The sequence below is a fragment of the Phacochoerus africanus genome, chromosome 2, assembly GCF_016906955.1.
Source record: "Phacochoerus africanus isolate WHEZ1 chromosome 2, ROS_Pafr_v1, whole genome shotgun sequence".
NCBI classification, from domain to species: domain Eukaryota; kingdom Metazoa; phylum Chordata; class Mammalia; order Artiodactyla; family Suidae; genus Phacochoerus; species Phacochoerus africanus.
In genome coordinates, this window is record NC_062545.1 from 156,150,157 (window position 1) to 156,171,337 (window position 21,181).

General features: G+C 35.6%; 1 protein-coding gene across 1 annotated transcript in view; it reads right to left on the bottom strand.

The window, feature by feature from the left end:
- The window catches only part of CCDC102B (coiled-coil domain containing 102B), a 194,353-nt gene that overhangs the window by 161,527 nt on the left and 11,645 nt on the right, over positions 1-21,181 (bottom strand). The window contains exon 3 of the mRNA XM_047769476.1: positions 20,975-21,083. Within this exon, the coding sequence (XP_047625432.1) occupies positions 20,975-21,083 (109 nt within the window). The remainder of the gene's footprint in view (positions 1-20,974; positions 21,084-21,181) is intronic.

Consider the following 21,181-nt stretch of genomic DNA (forward strand, 5'->3'; position numbering starts at 1 on the left):
CAATTTTATTTCTTAAATTTTTATTTCTATTTCACCTCTTCCATATCATCACACTGTAACATATGTTTATACTTGAAAATGGTTTTAGTTTATAATATGCAATATAATATATATATTTTATAATATGTATGTATATTATGACTGTAAGGCTGCAAATATTAAAAAGTTTCTTTGGGGTTGAATTATCCTAACAATTATTACAGGTTCATGGTTGCTTAAAAATAGGACAAGATAATGCATTTGGTAAATAATTATTAAATATAAACTAATCATTTACTTGCAATGCATCTTTGAAGGGTCCCCCCTTTTCTTCAATTGGTTTGTGTATCCACGGATGAAATTACTTATTAATAGAATAAAATAAGAGTTATCATCAGTTTTATTTACTCTTTTTAGCATATGAACACCGAGAAAGTTGATCATATATTTTGTTATAGCAGTCATTGTATTATTTCTTAATATCCTACTAAATATATGGCAAAGTCACATTTTGATCTTATGTTAATATTTATTCTTACAGTCTATAAACTGACCAATCCATTAGTGCTATATTCCTGTATGTTTATCAAAAGGTAAATTAGAAACTACCTGGCATGCTAAAGGTTTTTGACCTGTGCATTAGTTGTTTTCTCAATACCAGTATTTTAAAATATCTCTAAGTCTCATACCCTTTCATTTTTCTGACTCTGGCAAAATGTTCTAAAATAATACTGGGTATGGGAGATGAATATGACTTTCATTTGAGAAGTGGATGGAGGGTAACCTGGGATAAGAGAACTTGCTCGTGAAGTACTTCCTTAGGCAGATGGCTTTTTGAAGGCCATGTGTGGAAGCTGGAAATCTGGGGTTAAAAATCAAATTACCACTCCTGTGGGGAATTGTGAGAGGAAGGCAGTGATGTGGTGGTGGTAATTATTTTAATAACTGCAACTCTCTCCATGAAAACAGACAGAGCAATGAAAATAACAAAACAAAACAAAAAATCTATGGAAGCCGACAGCAAAATTAGAGGATGAGTTTTCCCCATGAACCCTAAGATACAAGTTAAGACAACCCATTCACAGCTCCAAGAATTGCAGGATATCAGAATCTGCTTAAGAAAATTTAGGGGAAGCAGCAGGATCTGAGAACAGGAGAACTCCCAGGCTGACAACAGACAATACCTGGGAAAGCAGTCCAGTTAATAGGAAAACAGTCAATGAAACTAATGGGGTTTTACAAATTGTGATTGGGGAGCACATTGAGAAAGGTTCACTGTAAAGTCTAAAGAATTGGAGCAATCTCAACCCTATAAACAAAAACAGACAAGACTTCTTTCAAAAACAGCTCCTCTCCTTAGAGGGAAATGCTAAGAACAGAATTCAAACTGAAAGGAACAGTGACAAAAAGGCAGAGAAGAGGTCCATGTAGAAGTCACCTGGGGAACAGAGTCCAGGAATTTGGGGAAAGAGCAAGGCCATAACTGAGGGCACATTACACAAATATTAGGAGTAATGAGCTCTAGAGCAATGAAGCTAGAAAACATCTTTACTCACCCGCTTTCCCTTATATATACCCCAAAACCTGAACCCATTTAAGAATGAGCAACAGAAGAGGGTCATAGTTGAATCATATGTAATATTATATAAGGACAAAAGACCAAAGAGTAGAATAATCTTAAATACAATGTGAATATGGTATAAATAGTGAGAATATTCTAGAAATACATGCCCACTAGAGAAAAAGAAAACAAGATAAGACTTTTCATTGTGACCTAAACATTAATAAAATTATAAATAGCATGAAAGAGCAATGCAATCAAGAATTTTTAAAATTCAGAAATGTTATTCAGGAAAGAATTAGAAATAGAAGAAAAATCACTTCTGAATAAACTAAAAGGAACATGAGAGGAAATAAGTGCAACAGATACCACTGTAAGAGTCAAGGGAAAAAGAAATAAGATGCTTAATATCCAAAAGTAATGAACAAACTGTGACAGAGGAGAGTGACAAAGAAGAGCCAACATAGTTATAAATTTACCAGTTCTTTCCAATGGCCTGTAAACAATGACCATCTCAGCAGCAATGCACATATCTAAGCACAGCCTGTGGTCTTAAGATATTTCCCACTGTAAGAATCCAGGACTCTGAAGAAAAGGCTTATTCCAGATCTGAAACAAGGATAATCCTGGTATGTCTTGTCAGCCCACAGAGTAAGGAAATATAAAAGACTGCTAGAATTGCATCAAATGTTCTTGGTAGCCAATATTAAGACATTTCTGCTCTGTAAATATAGGAAATTTTGAATATCAGTAGGGATAAAAGTTGCAGTAGAATAAAACACACCCATAAGTTTAAATTCATGAATTCATAATGATACTAAGAGGAACTAATTTTATTAACACTGGGGCTTGTCAGTGAACTAATTCATTATTTTGTAAACAGTATTCTGACTGTATCTAAATGCACAAAATATTATATGAGGAATTTGTCTTCATTTAAATATTCCAACTAATAACCTAAGCAGAAATAATAGAATTACAATATCACAGTTTTGCAGCTCCTAATTAATCAGTGGTTCTAGGCTATGATTATAGTCTACCAGCACCACAGAGATAACCAAATATCATGTATCCTTAAGATCATGCCACCTGGGAGAAAGTCCCCAAACTGATTCACATCAAATCTATTGTTCCAACTACAATTTTACAGGAAATATAGAGGACAGAGAAACATTTTAAATCATATCAAAGGGTGCATGCAATCTCTAAAATCTAAAATAAAATTTTACAAAGCAAAGGACCAGATATTTCAATAAATTCTAAGAAGAAAAAAGAAAGAGGTACGAAGAAAAAATACATTAAAACACTTTAAAAAGACATATCCAATTAAAATGTCTGACCTTTATTGTGAATTTGTAAAAATAAAATGTATTTATTAGAAATTGGACATTTGAACACTGAGTATTTGATATTAGCAAACTATTGTTAATTTTTTAGGTTTGAAAATGGTACTCTATGTTTAACAAAAAAGAGCCCATACGTTTTGAGATACATATGGAAATGCTTGCAGATGGAATAATACAAGTGGCGATGGTAGGGGTAAAAAAATCGTCCATAAGACAGTAATTATTAAATATAGCTGATATGGTTCCCTGGGGTACATTACAGCATTATTTCTATTTTTCTATATAGTTGAGTAACAGGAGGCTGACTTTTTTCTTCTATATATGTTTGTTGACTTTCAGAGAAATATGAATTGTAGTTCATCCAAGAGTTATATTGTCATAAAATAGTAACTTGAAATTATGAAACATAACTCATCCCTATTGTGTCCATTAGAAAGTATTCAAAAGGTCATTTTGAAACCACTGTTTTGTAATACTGCCTCGTTCTGCCAATTGCATTCAAGTTCAGGTTCAGTACTTGCTTTAGTAATCCAAGGTTATACATTTTAGCTGATAGCTGATGTCTGTCCACAGAGCCACTCAAAGGCCAGGGGAAAGCCATTTAGAATCCCCAGGAATTATTTATTATTCTTAACATTTATCTACAAGGTTATAAAGGATATTGCAATAGTCAATGGAGGATTAATCCCAACTTGCAGAGAACATTCATCTGAGAAATTTATTTTGAATTTCATGAAGAGGTTAACACGCTTTAGATAAAATATCTGATAAGAGTATGCAAAGGAGTATAGTTGTGCATGTGGGTGTTTCCAATCTGTATACTATATATTTAGAGATGGATGTTTATACAAGCTTGTTAGATCAATAGAAAGAAGTTATTTTGTAACTGAGAAACTGGGAAGTCAATCAATTTCCTTGGTTTCATTTTTAATCTGAAAGTGTTTCTTTTTCTTCCCCTTTGGGCTATCCATTTCTTAACAACTTCAGATTCTAAATCACAACAACAAAATAGTCTAATTTTTTTCAACATTGGCTCCAAATAAAATTTCTAGCCTTTTAGTGAAAGAATAACAGCAGAGTTGTCGAAAGGATGGTGGAGAAGCATGAGGAAAGCTATGTTCTACACATGGTTCTGCCAAGATTTTCTTGGACTATCAGTTTTTTAGGTCTCAAATTATTTTATTTTTCATAAAGGAGGAAGATAAACTAGATTTTATTCTAAGTAACTTTTCAATGTGAATATAATGTGAAAGTCAAAGACTGAAATTCTCTCTTGTTAAATTAGTAAGAGTGATTAACAACTTAGAAACCACACAAAAAATAAAATGTTACACATAAAAGGATAATGACCTTTGTTCTGTTACTTCAATAAAAAAGAAAATGTTTTAATAAGAACATAACATTATTTTACTTTGTGTGTGTGTGTGTGTGTGTGTGCTTTTTAGGGCCGCACCTGTGGCATATGGAAGTTCTCAGGCTAGGGGTCCAATATTGGAGCTGCAGCTGCCAGTCTACTTCACAGCTCACAGCAATGCCAGATCCTTAACCCACTGAGTATGGCCAGGGATTGAACCTACATGCTCATGGATACTAGTTGGGTTAATAACCCGCTGAGGCACAACGGGAACTCCCTAACATTATTATTTTAAAGCAGGTTATCATGACTTATCAAAACATTCATAAAAACCCATATTCTGCATAAAATTGACTGCTTTATCAAAAATAATATTTAAAAGGAAACAAGATTTAAAAAACATACTTCAATACAGAAGCAAAATGATACTGACTGCTGGCAAAGATGGAGGGACAGAAGCCAAATTTGCCAAACTGAAACCACTAAAAAGCAAGAAAAATAGAAGAAACAACTGTCAACACATTGATTATAAGGTAATTCCTTAGAAATTGAAAACAAACACACAAAAAACAGCCCTAAAATTGACCAGTGTTCTACCTGGAAGGAGTATCAGTTCACAGGGTAGGGAAAGGAAGCAGAGAAGAGGCTGGCCGTCACCGACTCTGTTTAAAGCAGGGAGTGAAGGGCTGAGGGATATCTCGGGCGAGGGTACCAGAGAGGAAAGATGGGAGCAGAGGAGATCCCTGGAGGTCCACAGACTACCCACAAGGTGGTGATCTGAGCATCCCTTAAAGAAAACTAACCCCTAAAAGAATTAAAAGAAACATTATCTGGGATTCACATAAGGCCCGTAATAATTCCTACTCCCAGCTGCCAAAGTGGAAGACCTTATCATTCACATTTCCATAAGGAAAAGGATTCAGAATGGTTTTGCCTCCATGCTCAGTAGGAATATAGCCTTAGACTAAATGCTACTCTGGTCTCACCTAACGAGGTTTATGACAAAAAAAAAAAAAAAAAATCAAAGTATCTCCAAGTAATGAAACTACATCTCAATGCAAAGCTCAAAAATAATTTTTACAAGTAAAATATTTAGCGCTACCCAACAAGATAAAATTTCTAAAGACAAGAGGAGTCCAATCAAAAAGTGCACACCATGCAAACACACAGGAACACGTGACCCAGAGGAGGAAAAAACTCAAGCATTTGAAACTGTCCTGGAAATAACAAAGATTATAAAGTTAGAAGTGACCAAGAGGATTTAATATCCCCCTCAGCCTGACTAAATTTTAGAGGGACTTACTTGTGTCTAGAGGTTCTTGGTTTATCATTGTCTTAGAGTGTTTATTTTGAAAAGAGCAGCAACAACTTGTAATTCTAAATTCTTTCTCTGCCCCTTTGCATCACATGTCTTCTCCCAACCTTTAGGCAGCTTTATAATCTAGGAATGCTCTTCCTGAGGACCTAGGAACCATCTCTTTGAAATGTAAACATGGAAGGAGAGAGCACTTCCACTGTCTGGTCTCTATGGGAAGGCAGTTGGAAAACAGCGATAATCTAATTGTAGAGAAGAACATTTGAAAACTCAGGAATAATCAAGGTCCTTGATATATGCTCCTGATCAAACTTCCCGGCCCAAGCCCTCCAGTACATTTCCATTAGCCTACCCTAGTAAGACTACAATGGGAACCAATTAGAAAACAGTGGGAAAGCTTCCAGAGGTTTAATCTACCTATAATCAGAGTCCTTGACAAAGGGGTGGAGACAAATACTTGAATAATAATGACCAGGAATTTTCCAAATTAAAAAAAAATTATGAACGCACAGATGCAAGAAATTCAACAAACCCCAAGCACAAAGATATATGAAGAGATCATGTCAACATACATCGGAATCAAATTGCTCAAAGTCGGTAATGAAGAAAGTCTTTTTTTTTTATCATTTATAACTATCAAATGTGCCTTGTTTTTTTTTTTGTATATTTTTTCAGTTTATTGAGACATAATTTACATGTAACATTTTTTAAGTTTAAGGTGTACAATGTGATGATTTGATACTTTGATACATGTGAAATGTTTACCACAGTAACATTAACTCATCCTCCACACAATGACCATTTTGTTATAGTGAAAACATTAAAGCTCTACTCTCTTAGTAACTTTTGAGTATATAAAACAATATTGTTAATTACAATGGCCACCCAGTCTTCCAAAGTGGCTGTATCATTTTGCATTCTCACCAGCAATGCATAACAATGCCTGTTGCTCCACATCCTACTCAGTGTCTGAGGTCATTCAAGGTGTTCTAGATTTTGACCACTAGATCTAATAGGTGTTTAGTGGTATCTCACTGTTGTTTTAACTTGCATTTTCCTAATAACATAGGAGGTGTGAGCATTTTTTGATATGTTTATTTTCTATCTGCATATCTTGGTGAGGAGTCTTAAAATCTTTGGCCCATTTTTTCTCTTTCTTTCGTTCTTTCTTTCTTTCTTTCTTTCTTTCTTTCTTTCTTTCTTTCTTTCTTTCTTTCTTTTGGGGGTGGGGGGGGGGCTGTACTTGCAGCATATGGAAGTTCCCAGGCTAGGGGTACAATCTGAGCTGCAGCAGCTACAGTAACATGGGATCCAATCCTTGTCTATGACCTATACCACAGCTCATGGCAATGCTGGATACTTAACCCACTAAGAAAGGCCAGGGATTGAACCCGCATCCTCACAAATACTAGTTGGATTCTTAACCTCCCCCACTCCCCCCGAGCTTTGGCCTATTTTTTAATCCAGTTGCTTGGGATCTTATTGCTGAGCTTTAAGAATTTTTTATATTTTGGATAATGGTCCTTTACTAGATGTGTCACATATTTTGCTCCAGTCCTTGACTTTTCCTCTCATTCTCCTGACATTTTCTTTAGCAGAGCAAAAGTTTTTGATTTTAATGAAGTTTTGGTTTATCATTTATTTCACTCATTGATCATGTTTTCGCTCTAAAACATCACCACATCCAAGGTCATCCAGCTTTTTCCTATGTTATCTTCTAGCCGTTTGAAAGTTTTGTGTTTTACATTTAGGTCTATGATGTTTTGATTTAATTTTTGTGAAAGATGTAAGGTCCGGGTTTAGATTTTTTTTTCCCCAGAACATTTTGTTGAAAAGACTGTCTTTGTTCTATTGTATTGCCTTTTCTCCTTGTCAAAGATTAGTTGGGTATATATTTTTAAAAAACTTTTGGCCGTATCTGTGATATGTGGAAGTTCCTGGGCCAGGGATCGAACCTGCATCATTGCAGTTACCCAAGCCTCTACAGTGACAATGCTGAATCCTTAACCCAGTGTGTCACACAGGGAGCTCCTTCAGTTGAGTATATTTATTTGGGTCTATTTCTAGGTTCTCTATCCTACTCCATTGTTCTATTTGTCTATTCTTTCACCAGTGCCACCCTGTCTTGATTACTGTAGCTTTACATACGTAAAGTCAGGTAGTGTTAATTTGCAAACTTTTTCTTGTCTTTCAATATTGTGTTGGCTCTTCTGGGTTTTTTGCCTCTCCATATAAAGTTTAGAACCAGCTTGGTCAATGTCCATAAAATAACTTGGTAAGATTTTGATTGGGACTGCACAGAATCCACAGATCAAGTTGGAACAAACTAGCATCTTGACAGCATTGAGTCTTCTTATCCATGAAGTATATTTTCAAGATATATTTTGAGTGCGTTAACTTTTTAATTACTGCACTTAAGCCTTTTAAACTTCACAGAATATTGTTCTCCAAGTTCACACACACACACTGAGCCTCAAGTCCTTAGTTCACAAAGAACATGAAATTATAAAACATCGAAGTTCTTAGGGTGCAAAAAAATGTGTTTTAGACTTTTAATTTTAGAAAAACAGGATTTTTAAAAGATTAGCATGGTTTAATTCTTAATTAAATATTGCCTGAAGCTTCGCATAATTACCATAGTATAAAACAAGAAAAAATCAAATACTCATGTTTAAGTATATTTTATTAGAGTTCAAATATGTTTTTTTACTTCACCAAGTTAAAAATTAGTGCCAACTTTGGTAATAATTAATAGCTTATATTTCTGCAAAGCCTTAGAAATTGAAACATTTTTTTCTTTGTTTCCCTACTTAGTTTCTTAATGATTTGCACTTCTGTCAAAATCAGTTCTCATCTAAGAAAAATAATATAATTTTAAAATGTTTACCTCTTGATTCAGACATGCATAAAACAACTAAATGTTAATATATTTTCTTATGTAAAACAGAAAATTATGCCCTCTAATACTTTTTTTCTAAGTGAGGTTGCCATTTAAAAAATCAGCATGTTTATGTTCTTTATTGAGTTGTGACAGGAATAGCTGGCAGGATGGCAGATTACAGAAGCTCTATTCAAAAGCCTTCATCAGTTGAAAGAAGCCAGTCATAAATTTCCATTTATATGCATGCCCAGAATAGGTAAATCTGAAGGCCTACATTAGATTAGTGATGACCTCAAGCTGTGGGGGTTAGAGGGAAGTAAGAAGTGACTGCTACTGGAAGACCACTGAATTGTACTCTTTACAATGAATTGTATGCATGTTAATTATATCTCAATAAAGCTATTAAGATATTTTAAAAGCAATGATTATTTTAATCAAAAGAATTACAACAATTACACATTCTAATTTAATTTGAAATCACAAAGAGCTTCTGTTGGGAGTATTCTTAATTGAACAATCTGAAACACCATAGGAGCTTGTACCTCTTACTCTGTCTCACTAGCACCCCTAGTTTAGGAGAAATCAAAAAGCCTCCTCATTCCTTTCTCTCTGTGTTTCTTAATTTAATATTGAGAATGTGAATCAAAGTGAATTTGAGCATTTCACACTTAAACTTTCTCTCTGTCAATATTAAAATGACACTTGAATTTTTGTATATGATGCTGTTTGTAATGTAATTAAGTTGGTCTTGGATACATTCCATCTTATATGATTCTTCATTAATTTGGTGGCTTGAAATTTGTTAATATGTTCTTATTCTCCCCTAACATATGGTGCTTTGAAATCTTTAGAGATTGGATCCTGACCTGCACAAATCTTTCCCATAACCAAATAGCTGACAAAATCATTTTTGTTCTTTGGGACTTTGTGCTTTTTTGTGTAAACAATGCAATATCTAGAGTCAGCAAAAACCATATATATAGTGGAAAAAAAAGTCAGAACAATAGAAAATGGGCCAAAAGTAATGTCATAAAATACACAAAGAATAGATTTCATTTTATAATTGATGTTACTTACTAGGAGAACATGTAGTTCTTTTGGTGCCAACAGCACAAATGGCAAAGATGAAAAAACCATTGAGTGGAAAGAAACCAGGACTTGCAGAGGTCAGATCTAGCCAAGTTATGGCTTTTTCAGTAAGGTTAATGTATTCAGATGTTTTATAGAACCAGACTAAGATCTATTAATCAATCAATCTATCTAATTTAGTATAAATATAATTTCATACTTTTTACTTTCCATAAAGATATTTATCATAAAGATTGGCTCACTTGATTATGGAGGCTGACAATCCTCAAGTTCTACAGTCAGCAAGGTACAGACCAAGGAGAGCCCGTGGTGAAAGCTCCAGTCCAAGTTAAAAGACCTGAGAACCAGAAGGGCTCATGCTGGAGCTCCTGTCTGAGTCCAAACAGGCTTGAGATCTAGGAAGAGCTGATGTTTCAGTTCAAGTCCAAAACCAGGAAAAAAACTCATACCCCAGTTCAGAGACAGTTGAGCAGAAGAAATTCCCTCTTACTTGCATGGGGATTGGACTTTGTTTTTATTCAGGCTGATTAGATAAGGCCCACCCATAGTAGGAAGGGTCTAATTTTGCTCAGTCTACTGATTAAACTGCTAATCTCATAAAAAAATCACCCAGAATAATATCTGACCAGATATTTGGACCCTTGGTGGTGAGCGAGACAATTTGATCTTTTAAAAATTATCACAATTAGTTTTGGGGATTTCTACAGTTCTCCCCGACCCAAGTCATGTTTTAGAGCAGCAGATATCATTTAAAGTGCACGCCAGAATAATGAGCTTCTAAAAACATAGATATGTAATAAGTACTCCTAACGAATTAAATCAAAATCTTTCAAGAGACACCTGGACATATATGTTTTAAAAAATTATTTTCAGTTGAATCTAATGGATTCTGCTAATTCAGTAAAATTGCATTAAAAGATTATGTGCTATTTTTATAATATTCAGATTATCCATATGGGAACCCTCAGGAGATTTCATCAGCACCTCATTTTTGTATATAATAGAAGAGGCTTAATGTGAATATAGAATTACATTTTCCCTTGGCTTTGATTGTAACCTCAGAATTATATGACAAAGGAAAATTGCCTCAAGTGACAATTACGCATTCTAAAATGCATTTCAAAGAATACTCTCTGTTCTAGTATGTCATCTTTGCCTTTTCAGTTCTCCCATATGATCCCTGTAAAAATACCAGCTAAAGAAGCCTCCTGTCTTTATTATTTCTTGGCTCTCTTTAAAATTACTGGTACTGGAGTTCTGGTTTGGCAGCATGTTAAGAACCAGATATAGTATCTGTGAAGATGCTAGTCTGATCCCTGGCTTTGCTCAGAGAGTTAAGGATCCAGCATTGCCATAGGTCAAAGATGCATCTTGGATCCAGCATTGTTGTGGCTGTGGCATAAGCAGCTATAGCGAAGATTTGACCCTTAGCATGGGAACTTCCATGTGCCGAGTGGGCCTTAAAAAAAATAATAATAAGAGTTCCCATAGTGGCGCAGCGCAAATGAATACAACTAGGAACCATGAGGTTGTGGCTTTGATCCCTGGCCTTGCTCAGTGGGTTAAGGATCTGGCATTGCCATGAGCTGTGGTGTAGGTCACAGAGGCAGCTTGTATCTGGCGTTGCTGTGGCTCTGGCATAGGCTGGCAGCTGTGGCTCCAATTGGACCCCTAGCCTGGGAACTCCATATGCCATAGGTGCAGCCCTAAAAAGAAATAATAATAACAATAATAATAATAATAATAATAACAATAACCTACTGATGCTAATTAGGATGCACCACAGCCCTGAAGAAGATTCAGCAATGTCCTGAGTCTCTACCACATCCCCAGCCCTTTCTTTCTTTTTTTTTTATTTTTTTTTTGGTCTTTTTGCCTTTTCTAGGGCTGTACCAGGATTATATGGAGGTTCCCAGGCTAGGGGTCAAATCAGAGCTGTAGCTGCCAGCCTACGCCAGAGCCACAGTAACGCAGGATCTGAGCCACATTTGCGACCTCTACCACAGCTCATGGCAACGCCAGATCCTTAACCCACTGAGCAAGGCCAGGGATCAAACCAGCAACCTCATGGTTCCTAGTCAGATTCGTTAACCACTGAGCCACAACGGAAACTCACCCACAACCCTTTCTCATCAGAGCAGCTAAACTCTTACATAAGTTGTCATACTTTGAGCTGCTACCTGGACACAGTTCTGATGATGCTGTCTAGAAGTTGGTCAGTGACCTAAAAAGTCATCTAAGACAGGAAATCATTTCAGCATGGGGGAATAATTAAATGAAAAGAGACCAAAAAACCACACAAAACCCTGCACAGAGAAGTTTATAGCAGCCTTATCCATAACTGCTAAATCTTGGAAGCAACCAAGATATCCTTCAGCAGGTGGCTAGATAAATAAACTGTGGTACATCCATTCAGTGGAATAGTATTTAGTACTAAAAAGAAATGAGCTGTCAAGCCATGAAAAGACATGAGGAAAGCATATCACTAAGTGAAAGAAGCCAATCTAAAAGGTTACATACCATATGATTCCAACTATATGACATTCCAGAAAAGGCAATTCTATGGATACAATAAGATATCAGAGATAGAGCAAGGAAGGATGAATATGTGGAGCACAGAGGATTTTTAGGACAATAAAAACACTATCTCTGATACCATAATGGTGGAAATATTTCATTCTTTATTTGTCTAAATGCACAGCATGCACCACACAAAGAATGAAACCTAAGATAAATGGTGGACTTTGAGTGACTGTGATGTACCAATACAGGTTCATCATTGGTAAAAAAATGTACCATTCTGTTGAATGATGTGGACAGTGGGAAGGTTTGTATGTGTAAGGAGAGGAGATAGATAGAAAATCTCCACTAGGGAGAACAGTATAGAGGTTCCTCAAAAAATTAAAAATATAGATACCATGTGATCCAACAATACCACTTCTGGATATAGAATCAAAATAATTGAAATCAGGATCTAAGAAATATCTGTATTCTCACATTTACTGCAGCATTATTCACAATAGCCAAGACATGGAAACAACCCAAATGTCCACTGACAGATGAATGAATTTTAAAAAATGATATGGAATGTCATTCATCTTTAAAAGTAAGTAAATCCTACAATTTCAACAACATGGATGAACCTAGAGGAAATTATGCTAAATGAAATAAATTAGTAACAAAGACAAATATGGCATGTCACATATAAGGTATTTCTAAAATAGCTTCTCAGAAGCAGTGAATAGAATGGTGGTTACTAGGGGCAAAATGGCGAGTCTTTTTAAACGAATACAAAGTTTCTATTATGCAAGGTAAGTAAATTCTAGTAATGTTGTGCAACATAGTACTTAGAGTTAACAGTAGAGTATCGTGCACTTTGAAATATGCTGAAAGGATAGGTCTCCTGTGAAGCAAAGCAAGAACACAAGAAAAACTTTGGAGGTGTTGGATGTGTTTTGTACCTTGGTGTGATCATGGTATGGACATATGCATGTGTCCAAACTCATCAAAATGTATACATTGGTTGTATTTTTTCACATCAATTATACCTCAAGAAAGCTAAAAAATAAAAATCATTAGAAACACATCACAAAAACAGGCTATCTCTAAACTCCCCAAATCATGAATTCCTGTCTAGAGTCCTTGTCTTTAAGTCATATACTTGAAAAAAAAAACATTTATAACATAAAAAGATACAATGTATGTGAAAAGAATGGGCAATTTTGTCATTCCAGATTTTTATACCATAGAGAATTTTTTAGTAATAAACCCTACATTCCTGTTTCATAGCTGATTTTTTTCACTCCACCGTATGTAATCCATACTTTTGGTATTGGTACAGAGCAAGAGTAAGACGAGCTTAGTGCTTTGATCCAATCTCTTTTACAACAGGAAAACTGCTCCTGCAGGTGAAACAAACTAACTAACTAACTCTAATGCTATTTACTAGGAGAACACCCTTATCTCCAGGATGGTCTTAACTGAATATCCCTGAGTAGGGATTTCTTACAGGAAAAGATAAAATGAGAATCTTTGGAATTATGAGGCAGGCATTATTGGAAAATGTCCTGTCAGTTGGAATATAAAATAAAGATGTTTCACAGACTATGTGTAGCCATTGCCACTGTGTAGCTCACCTAGAGTCAAACTTTTTTTAACCTACTTTTTATCATCCTTCTCAAACTATTAATTTGTATAGATTAATTAAATATCCACTGACTCTGCTATGATTTAAACTTTAAAATAGGGTTGGTTAACTTAGATGCTAAAACATCTGATTTCAACCTCTTTTGTTATCATTTTGTGTTTCTCTAAATAGAGTGGCTTCTGCATAGCCTAATTTTCTTTCATAATACAGGTAAAAGCCTTACAGTTAAGTAAGTCATCTCGGTGTTCTGAGGGTTACCTTGGCAATGTCTATAAATTATCCACTAGTAGTTCAATTAATTCTGACGTGTAATTTAGTGCTTACATTACTCTTAATTACATTTGTTTAAAGAGGTCTTAAAGGCACTTGTATTAGCAAAGTGGTGTCCCATACACTTCATTGTTCTTATACACTTATAGAATTCTGATATGGTATTTTATCAGCCTCTCTCTTTGGCCTGATAAGCTAATTTATGTCTTGCAGAGAACAAGCCGAACAGATTTTCATGATGGATGGGATGTTAGGGGTGAAGGTTCACTCTGGTGCCCTGGAAAATCTAAAATCCTCAGGGATGTAGAGGAGTAGCTTCAAAAGGTAAAAGACAAGACTAGGATTTCAGCTACTTTCCTCTCACTCTAGCCTCAGTCCACACTCAGAAACATAAGCATGCAGAGCTAGAGAAAAGGTGGTGGTCATCACAAATTATAACCACATTCATTCAGTACTGGGGAGAGGGAAATGGATAAAGCTGAAGTGACATATATTATCATGAAGCTGATGTTCAGTGGGAAAGGCAAACAGTAAGCAAACACCAAAACAACTACACACTTTAGTTCTTTCAAAATCTTGCCCATTTATATGAGGGAAAATAGTAAAGGAAGCATTTTGGGGACTAAAACCATTCCTCTTTATAAAGCAATGTGTGGAAGGGTTTGGGATTGGCATATGCACACTGAGCTATATGGAATGATTGGCCAACAGGGACCTGCTGTAGAGCACAAAGAAATCTACCCAATATTCTGAGATAATCTATGTGGGAAAAGAATCTGAAAGAGAATGGATATGTGTTCATGTATAACTGAATCACTTCTTGTACAGCAAAAATTATCACCGCCTGTAAATCAACTATACTTCAATAAAACTTTCAAAAAGTGAAAAAAAAAAAGTAATGTGTAGACTGAAATTAATGGTGAGATGTGACTGGTGGATTGGAGGTGAAAAATTTGTCCTGTGACTGTTCTAGAAAGAAAAAAAAGCAGCATGGACATAGAGGTAATTAGGCAGGTTTTCCAGTGAAACAAAACTTGCCTGTGAACTAAAAGTGAAATAAGGAAGGTGCAGTAGCTCCTAGCTGGGCCTATATGAACCACCCCCACACAAGCCCCCATTCTCCCCTGTTTTTTTATAATCTCTGGTCACATGCAGAGTGTCCAGCTGTAAGACCTCTAACTGTCCAGGGCACAGCAGAGTCACAGATGGAAGGAGAAGGCTGTTCTTCACACACATGTGGGAAATGTACATGAGTCAAAAACAATTGTCTGCTAGGGACTGTCCTCTGGAATCAGGGGCACTGTGTTGAAGCAGATGGCGCAGAAAGAGGGGTGTCCTTGGGCACCCACTAAACTCTCAACCTTGGTGGTTCAGCCAGCTGGACCCAGGTTTCCTTGGAAAGGAAATTTTTGTTTCTGTGATCCAATTTACAGTTTTGAATTAGCACTCTTGACATGACTGGTGGAAAAATGAATTGGTCAACAGCACAGGACAAGAGACCCAGAAGGAGAGGGCAAAGTGGGAGATAGGATGGCTCTGTCTAGGGAAGGAATGGTAGGAGCTATGGTTCAGAGTCCCAGTTGATGAGATACATTAATGGTTTTGAAAAACGTATATAAGCCCCTGTGTCCTTGTGTTTTGAGGCAAAAGGCTTTTCCTCAGTCTCAAGGGCTGGCTCAAGAGTTAATGATTAGGAAATATTGGTTCAGCTAAAAACTAGTTAAAACAGTCTCTGTGATGTTATGTCCTGCCTTGGCCCATGAACCTACTCTAACTGGCTTTTCACAAATAATTTCTTCCTTGCTTAATTACTTTCTTTTACTAATGATTACTTTCTAGTTAGAGTTATACTGCATGCCTAGTGTTTTCTTTTCCTTTGAAACACTAACACCCTCTTCCTTTTGTGAACAATCTGCACTGTAGAGAGAAGGTCAAGATGCAGTAACACCAAAGACCACCAGAAACCATCACTGGATGCCTGACTTTGGCCTTGATGACTTTGAAATGATCTATGGAGGAAGAAGAATACTTCCAGGGACCCTAATTCTTATCAACAGACCTGGAGTTTTTTTTTGTTTGTTTGTTTGTTTGTTTGTTTTATTTTGAGATAAACCTATAAAACCTATTGCTATCCCCTCTCAAGGGAGGATTAGCCTGCTATGGACTCCTTTGCCTGGCAAAGTGATATAGCTGTTCTTTCTTCTTCATCCAAAACTCTCTGATACTTAACTGGTGCCAGTTTAGAGAGGCTGGTTTCAGCTACAGTTTTGGTTATTTTGTGGGAGTATTTCCTTTAAATCACAAAAACAGCAATAGGAGACCACTTTTAAATTAGCTTCATGCTTACAACTGTACTGATACTCTACCATATGCCTATTTCTTTTTTTTTCCTTCTTTTTTTTTTACAGCCTCACCTGCAGCATAAGGAAGTTCCCAGTAGGGGTTGAATTGGAGGTGCGACTGTTGACCTAGGCCACAGACATAACAATGCAGGATCTGAGCTGCTCTGCGACCTACGTTGAAGCTTGCAGCCATGCTGGATCCTTAACCCACTGAAGGAGACCAGGGATTGAAGCCATATCCTCACAGAGACAGTATCAAGTTCTTGACCTACTGATTCACAACAGGAACTCCATGTACATCTATTTCAACTAAATACCTTCAAAGACCCTTTCTTTATGTAGGCAGAGTAGCTCCCATATGACATCACCTTTATTTATGGATTTATTTATTTATTGCCATTCCCACAGCATGCTCAAGTTCCCTGGCCAGGGATTGAACTGGTGCCACAGCAGTGACAATACAGGATCCTTAACCTCCTGAGTCACCAGGGAACTCTTGACATAACCTTTTTTTTAAGTGAAGATATCAGTATAGAATTTTAGCTACATATAACTCATAATTTGAAACTTCTATTTCCATCAAATCAGACAGATGTTTTGAGGTATTTCAGGTAAGGCTCCAATGTGAGCTCTAAGTATCATAAAGAGTACACATGGAACCTGTGTCTCTGTAAGTATTTCGTATAAACATTAATTTTAAAAACACTGTAAAGAGTTTACTGGAAATGTTATGATAACAAAAAGATTTTTTTTAATGTCTTTTTAGGGCTGCACCCACGCATATGGAGGTTCCCAGGCTAGGGGCCTAATCGGAACTGTAGCCGCCAGCGCCTACCCAGGTCCGCAGCAATGTGGGATTTAAGCCATGTCTGTGACCTACACCACAGCTCATGGCAATACTGGATCCTTAACCCACTGAGAGAGGCCAAGGATCGAACCTGCAACCTCATGGTTCCTAGTCAGATTTGTTAACCACTGCACCACTAGGGAAACTCCCACAAAAAGATTTTTTTTTGTCTTTTTGCTATTTCTTTGGGCCGCTCCCGCGGCATATGGAGGTTCCCAGGCTAGGGGTCCAATCGGAGCTGTAACCACTGGCCTACGCCACAGCCACAGCAACTTGGGATCCGAGCCGCGTCTGCGACCTACACCACAGCTCAAGGCGACGCTGGATCGTTAACCCACTGAGCAAGGGCAGGGACTGAACCCGCAACCTCATGGTTCCTGGTCAGATTCGTTAACCACTGCGCCACGACGGGAACTCTTTTTTCTTTTTTCTTTTTGTTTTTTACAAAAAGATTTTTTAATAAAATCCTTAAAAAGGTACCAGGTAAAAGCACAAACTATTCAAAGAAAGATTTAAAAATTATATTTCATTTTTTATCTTAGACTAATTCAAAAATGTTAATAATGTTCTCTACATATGGCAAAAACATCTTGCATTATGTAAAGAATCAGTATTTACTATTAAAGCAAGATACCATACTTATTTGCAATAAATATTATTACCTATCTGAATATTTTATTCTCTGGCTCATGAGATTTCATAAAAATAATCATTACAGCACTCTTGGAATTCATAATCTAATTCCAAACCAATATTTACAGACTCACAAAGGAAAAGCTGACTAAGTATTAAATTCAGCATGGGAATGGCATTTTGAATATAACCATCTCTATTGCTCATTGTCTTGGTTGCATTTTAAATACCTATTGGATTTTGCAATTAAATTCTCATATTTACCCTTCTCTAAATGCCAGTGATTTAAGAATGATTTCCCTCTAAAGAACACCAGACTTTCAAATACATTTTTTTTTTTAAATCCTGGTCTATTAAGCACATCTGTTTCCAATTCTAAAAAATGCTAATCTTTCCATCAGCCATTTTTAGCCAGACATGTATTTGTTTGTAATAATTTCAGCCATCAAAAAAGAATGACAGAGTATCCAGAAATGTTTATAGATGAAGAGCTGCAGTGAAAGGAAAGGTCATTTATTCAAATTTTTGAGAAGTAGAGGAAGAAAGGAGAATTCATATGAAGTTTGAGAGGATGTATCCTGACAGCTCTTTCTAATTATTAATTAACTGCATGGAATTTTGAATATTTTACACTTATAATTTCTAAGCAATGACATTTCTAAAGGTACCATACAGTTCTTGTTCTCTTATAATCTATTTTAAAACAATCAAAGCATATATAAAAATTACATGTGACTAAGTATTTTTATTGTTTTAAAATTTTAAACATTCCATAGTATTTTATAAAAATAGCCTATATGTATACACCACAGGTCTTCCAAAAGGTTCTATGATTATAACAAATTACTTTTTAGGAAGTAGAAAGAAATTTTCTAATAATCCCACATAAATAATTCAAACAATGTTTTTAAAGTCTCTGTTAAATTAACTTTCCATTATCTACAATACTGTTCTGTCATTCATTATCACTATTTCATTCATTGTTCAAATTTTTAGTTCATCTAACTAAAACATGAATTCTAACGTTTAAACAGTTGAACAAATTTTCCACCATTTTGAGGTTTCCTCTGTTCTAAAAACCATATCATTTTTTCCTAATAAATGGGTCACATATGTATTAATATATACTTCTATATGTGCCTCAAAATATATACCCAATTTTTCCGTAAAATGCTGATTTTATTTTTTCCTCATCCATAAAACTTTGTCATGAAACTTAAAATAGACATTTGATACCCCAAAATACCATCTTTGAAGAGAAAACTTTAAATATTTTAAAATATGCATTTCATTTTGTAAACCAACTCAAAACCAATGCTTTATTCAAAAACAGCTGCCACGGACATTTTAAATGGACGTTACCAAGTCTGCACTGCCCACTAGTGGCAAAAGCCTGTAAGTGCATAATTTTAATTAAATTGACCAATTTTTTTTCTTTTTCCTTTTCTTTAAAGTGTAGTTGATTTACAATGTCCTGTTAATTTCTACTGCATAGCAAAGTGACACAGTAATATATATATAAAAATATATATATACACACATTATTTTTCTCACATCATCTTCCATCATGTTCTAGCACAAGGGATTGGATATAGTTCTCTGTGCCGTACAGTAGGACCTCATTGCTTACCCATTCTAAATGGAATAGTTTGCCTCTACTAACCCCCAAATATTAGTTTTCTCAGTTAAGTTTAGAGCCAGTTATTTCATAAGGAAATACATATATACTCTAAGCACAACATGATTTTTGTGTTGTGAACTATGTTTTCTTGTATAACATTAATTTACTGTCAGTGTTCACACTCAGACACATCGCGTTCAGTTAAGTACCTGTGACTACAAATACTATGAATCCGTGTGCACATACACACACATTGTGTATTTACCCAGTGTTTAAGCTGGAAATAAAACCACTCTGACAATATAACATGACTCCATAAATGAGAAATAAGTTTATCTAGCCTGCTAGCTTTAATTGCTTAATTTAATCCTCATTGAGAAACATTCCCAAACTAATTTTCTGTGGTTCTCACTGAAATGACCTTTTATTAATAAATGGATTTTAAGCAGGCGGTATTGGGTTGACTAGCTGACTGGTTGTGAACTGGTGCATGATGATTACTCTGCTCTATGAACTTGGGGATGTCTGCATATGACCATATGTAAGGTATGTGCTGGCAGTGAAGGCTCTTGAACATTCCCTCCTGGGATTTCAGCAAATTGAGTCAGTGACTACACTTTATCACTGCTGGAACAAACCTGAAGCAACATTCATATGGAATTTCATAAACAAAGAGGAATATGGCTTTCTACTTTTTAAACAACTGATGGAACAGTACTTTATATTAAGGTATGATTACATAATTGATTTAGATATGCAGCTCTTGAGACAGCTGTCAGTACACATATGACTTGTGTGCATATTTATTTGTATATATCTATCTATCTATATACATATGTTATACACACAAACTAAATGTTAACTCATCTGAGAGCATTTAGCTTGTCATTATTTTTGTTCAGTAGTTTTCTTTGCTTTGCTGCAACATACTTACCCAGCACAGTGCTTTAGTATTCAGAATACACACAATTAAATTATTATCATTATTATTTTCTATGGCCGTGCCTTTGGCATATGGAAGTTCCCGGGCCAGGGATCAACCCGTGCCACCACAAAGACAATGCCAGGTCCTTAACCTACTGTGCCACAGTGGGAACTCCACAATTAAATTATTTAAATAATGAATATTAATAAATCATGGAAAGTGTCCATGACAGCATATAATTGACAAAAATGCGAAGGCAATGTATAAAAGCAAGTGGCTGATCCTGAATAACTATAATGCCAACACGAAAAGGACCAAATGCACTTAAGGTGATATTTTCAGACTGCTTCATAACAGAATAAGATAGATTTATTTATCATAGATGCTATGATATAATATCTTCAGCTATTTGTCCCCTCATATATGCCTGGAATTGAGACTTAATTGTGTCATGTGGTTGATCATTAAACCTATGTGTTTAGAACAAGATTTTTTATGGCTCGAGTTTGACTGAGTCCACTATTGCTATGTGAGCTCAAGTATTCCTTTTATGAAGGGAATTCAATCTTCTAACCTCCTTTCCTCTTGTCTGCTCACTAGGTTACACCATGGAACAGAGAAAATAGTCAATTTCATGCTTCCTTCACTTCATAGGTCTCCATACCTCTTTCACACTTTTTGTCTTTGAATCTTTCAGTTCTTCATACTTCTGTTTCCAGACAAACAAAGCTGACTCCAGCCGTTCTATTTCTTTTTCCAAAGATAAGCGCATTCTAAACAGAGAAGTAAGGGCAAAATAGACTTACAATTTAAAAATCATTTTAGGAATGCATTCAATTTCAGATTTTCTATTTTCCTAATTTTTGATATT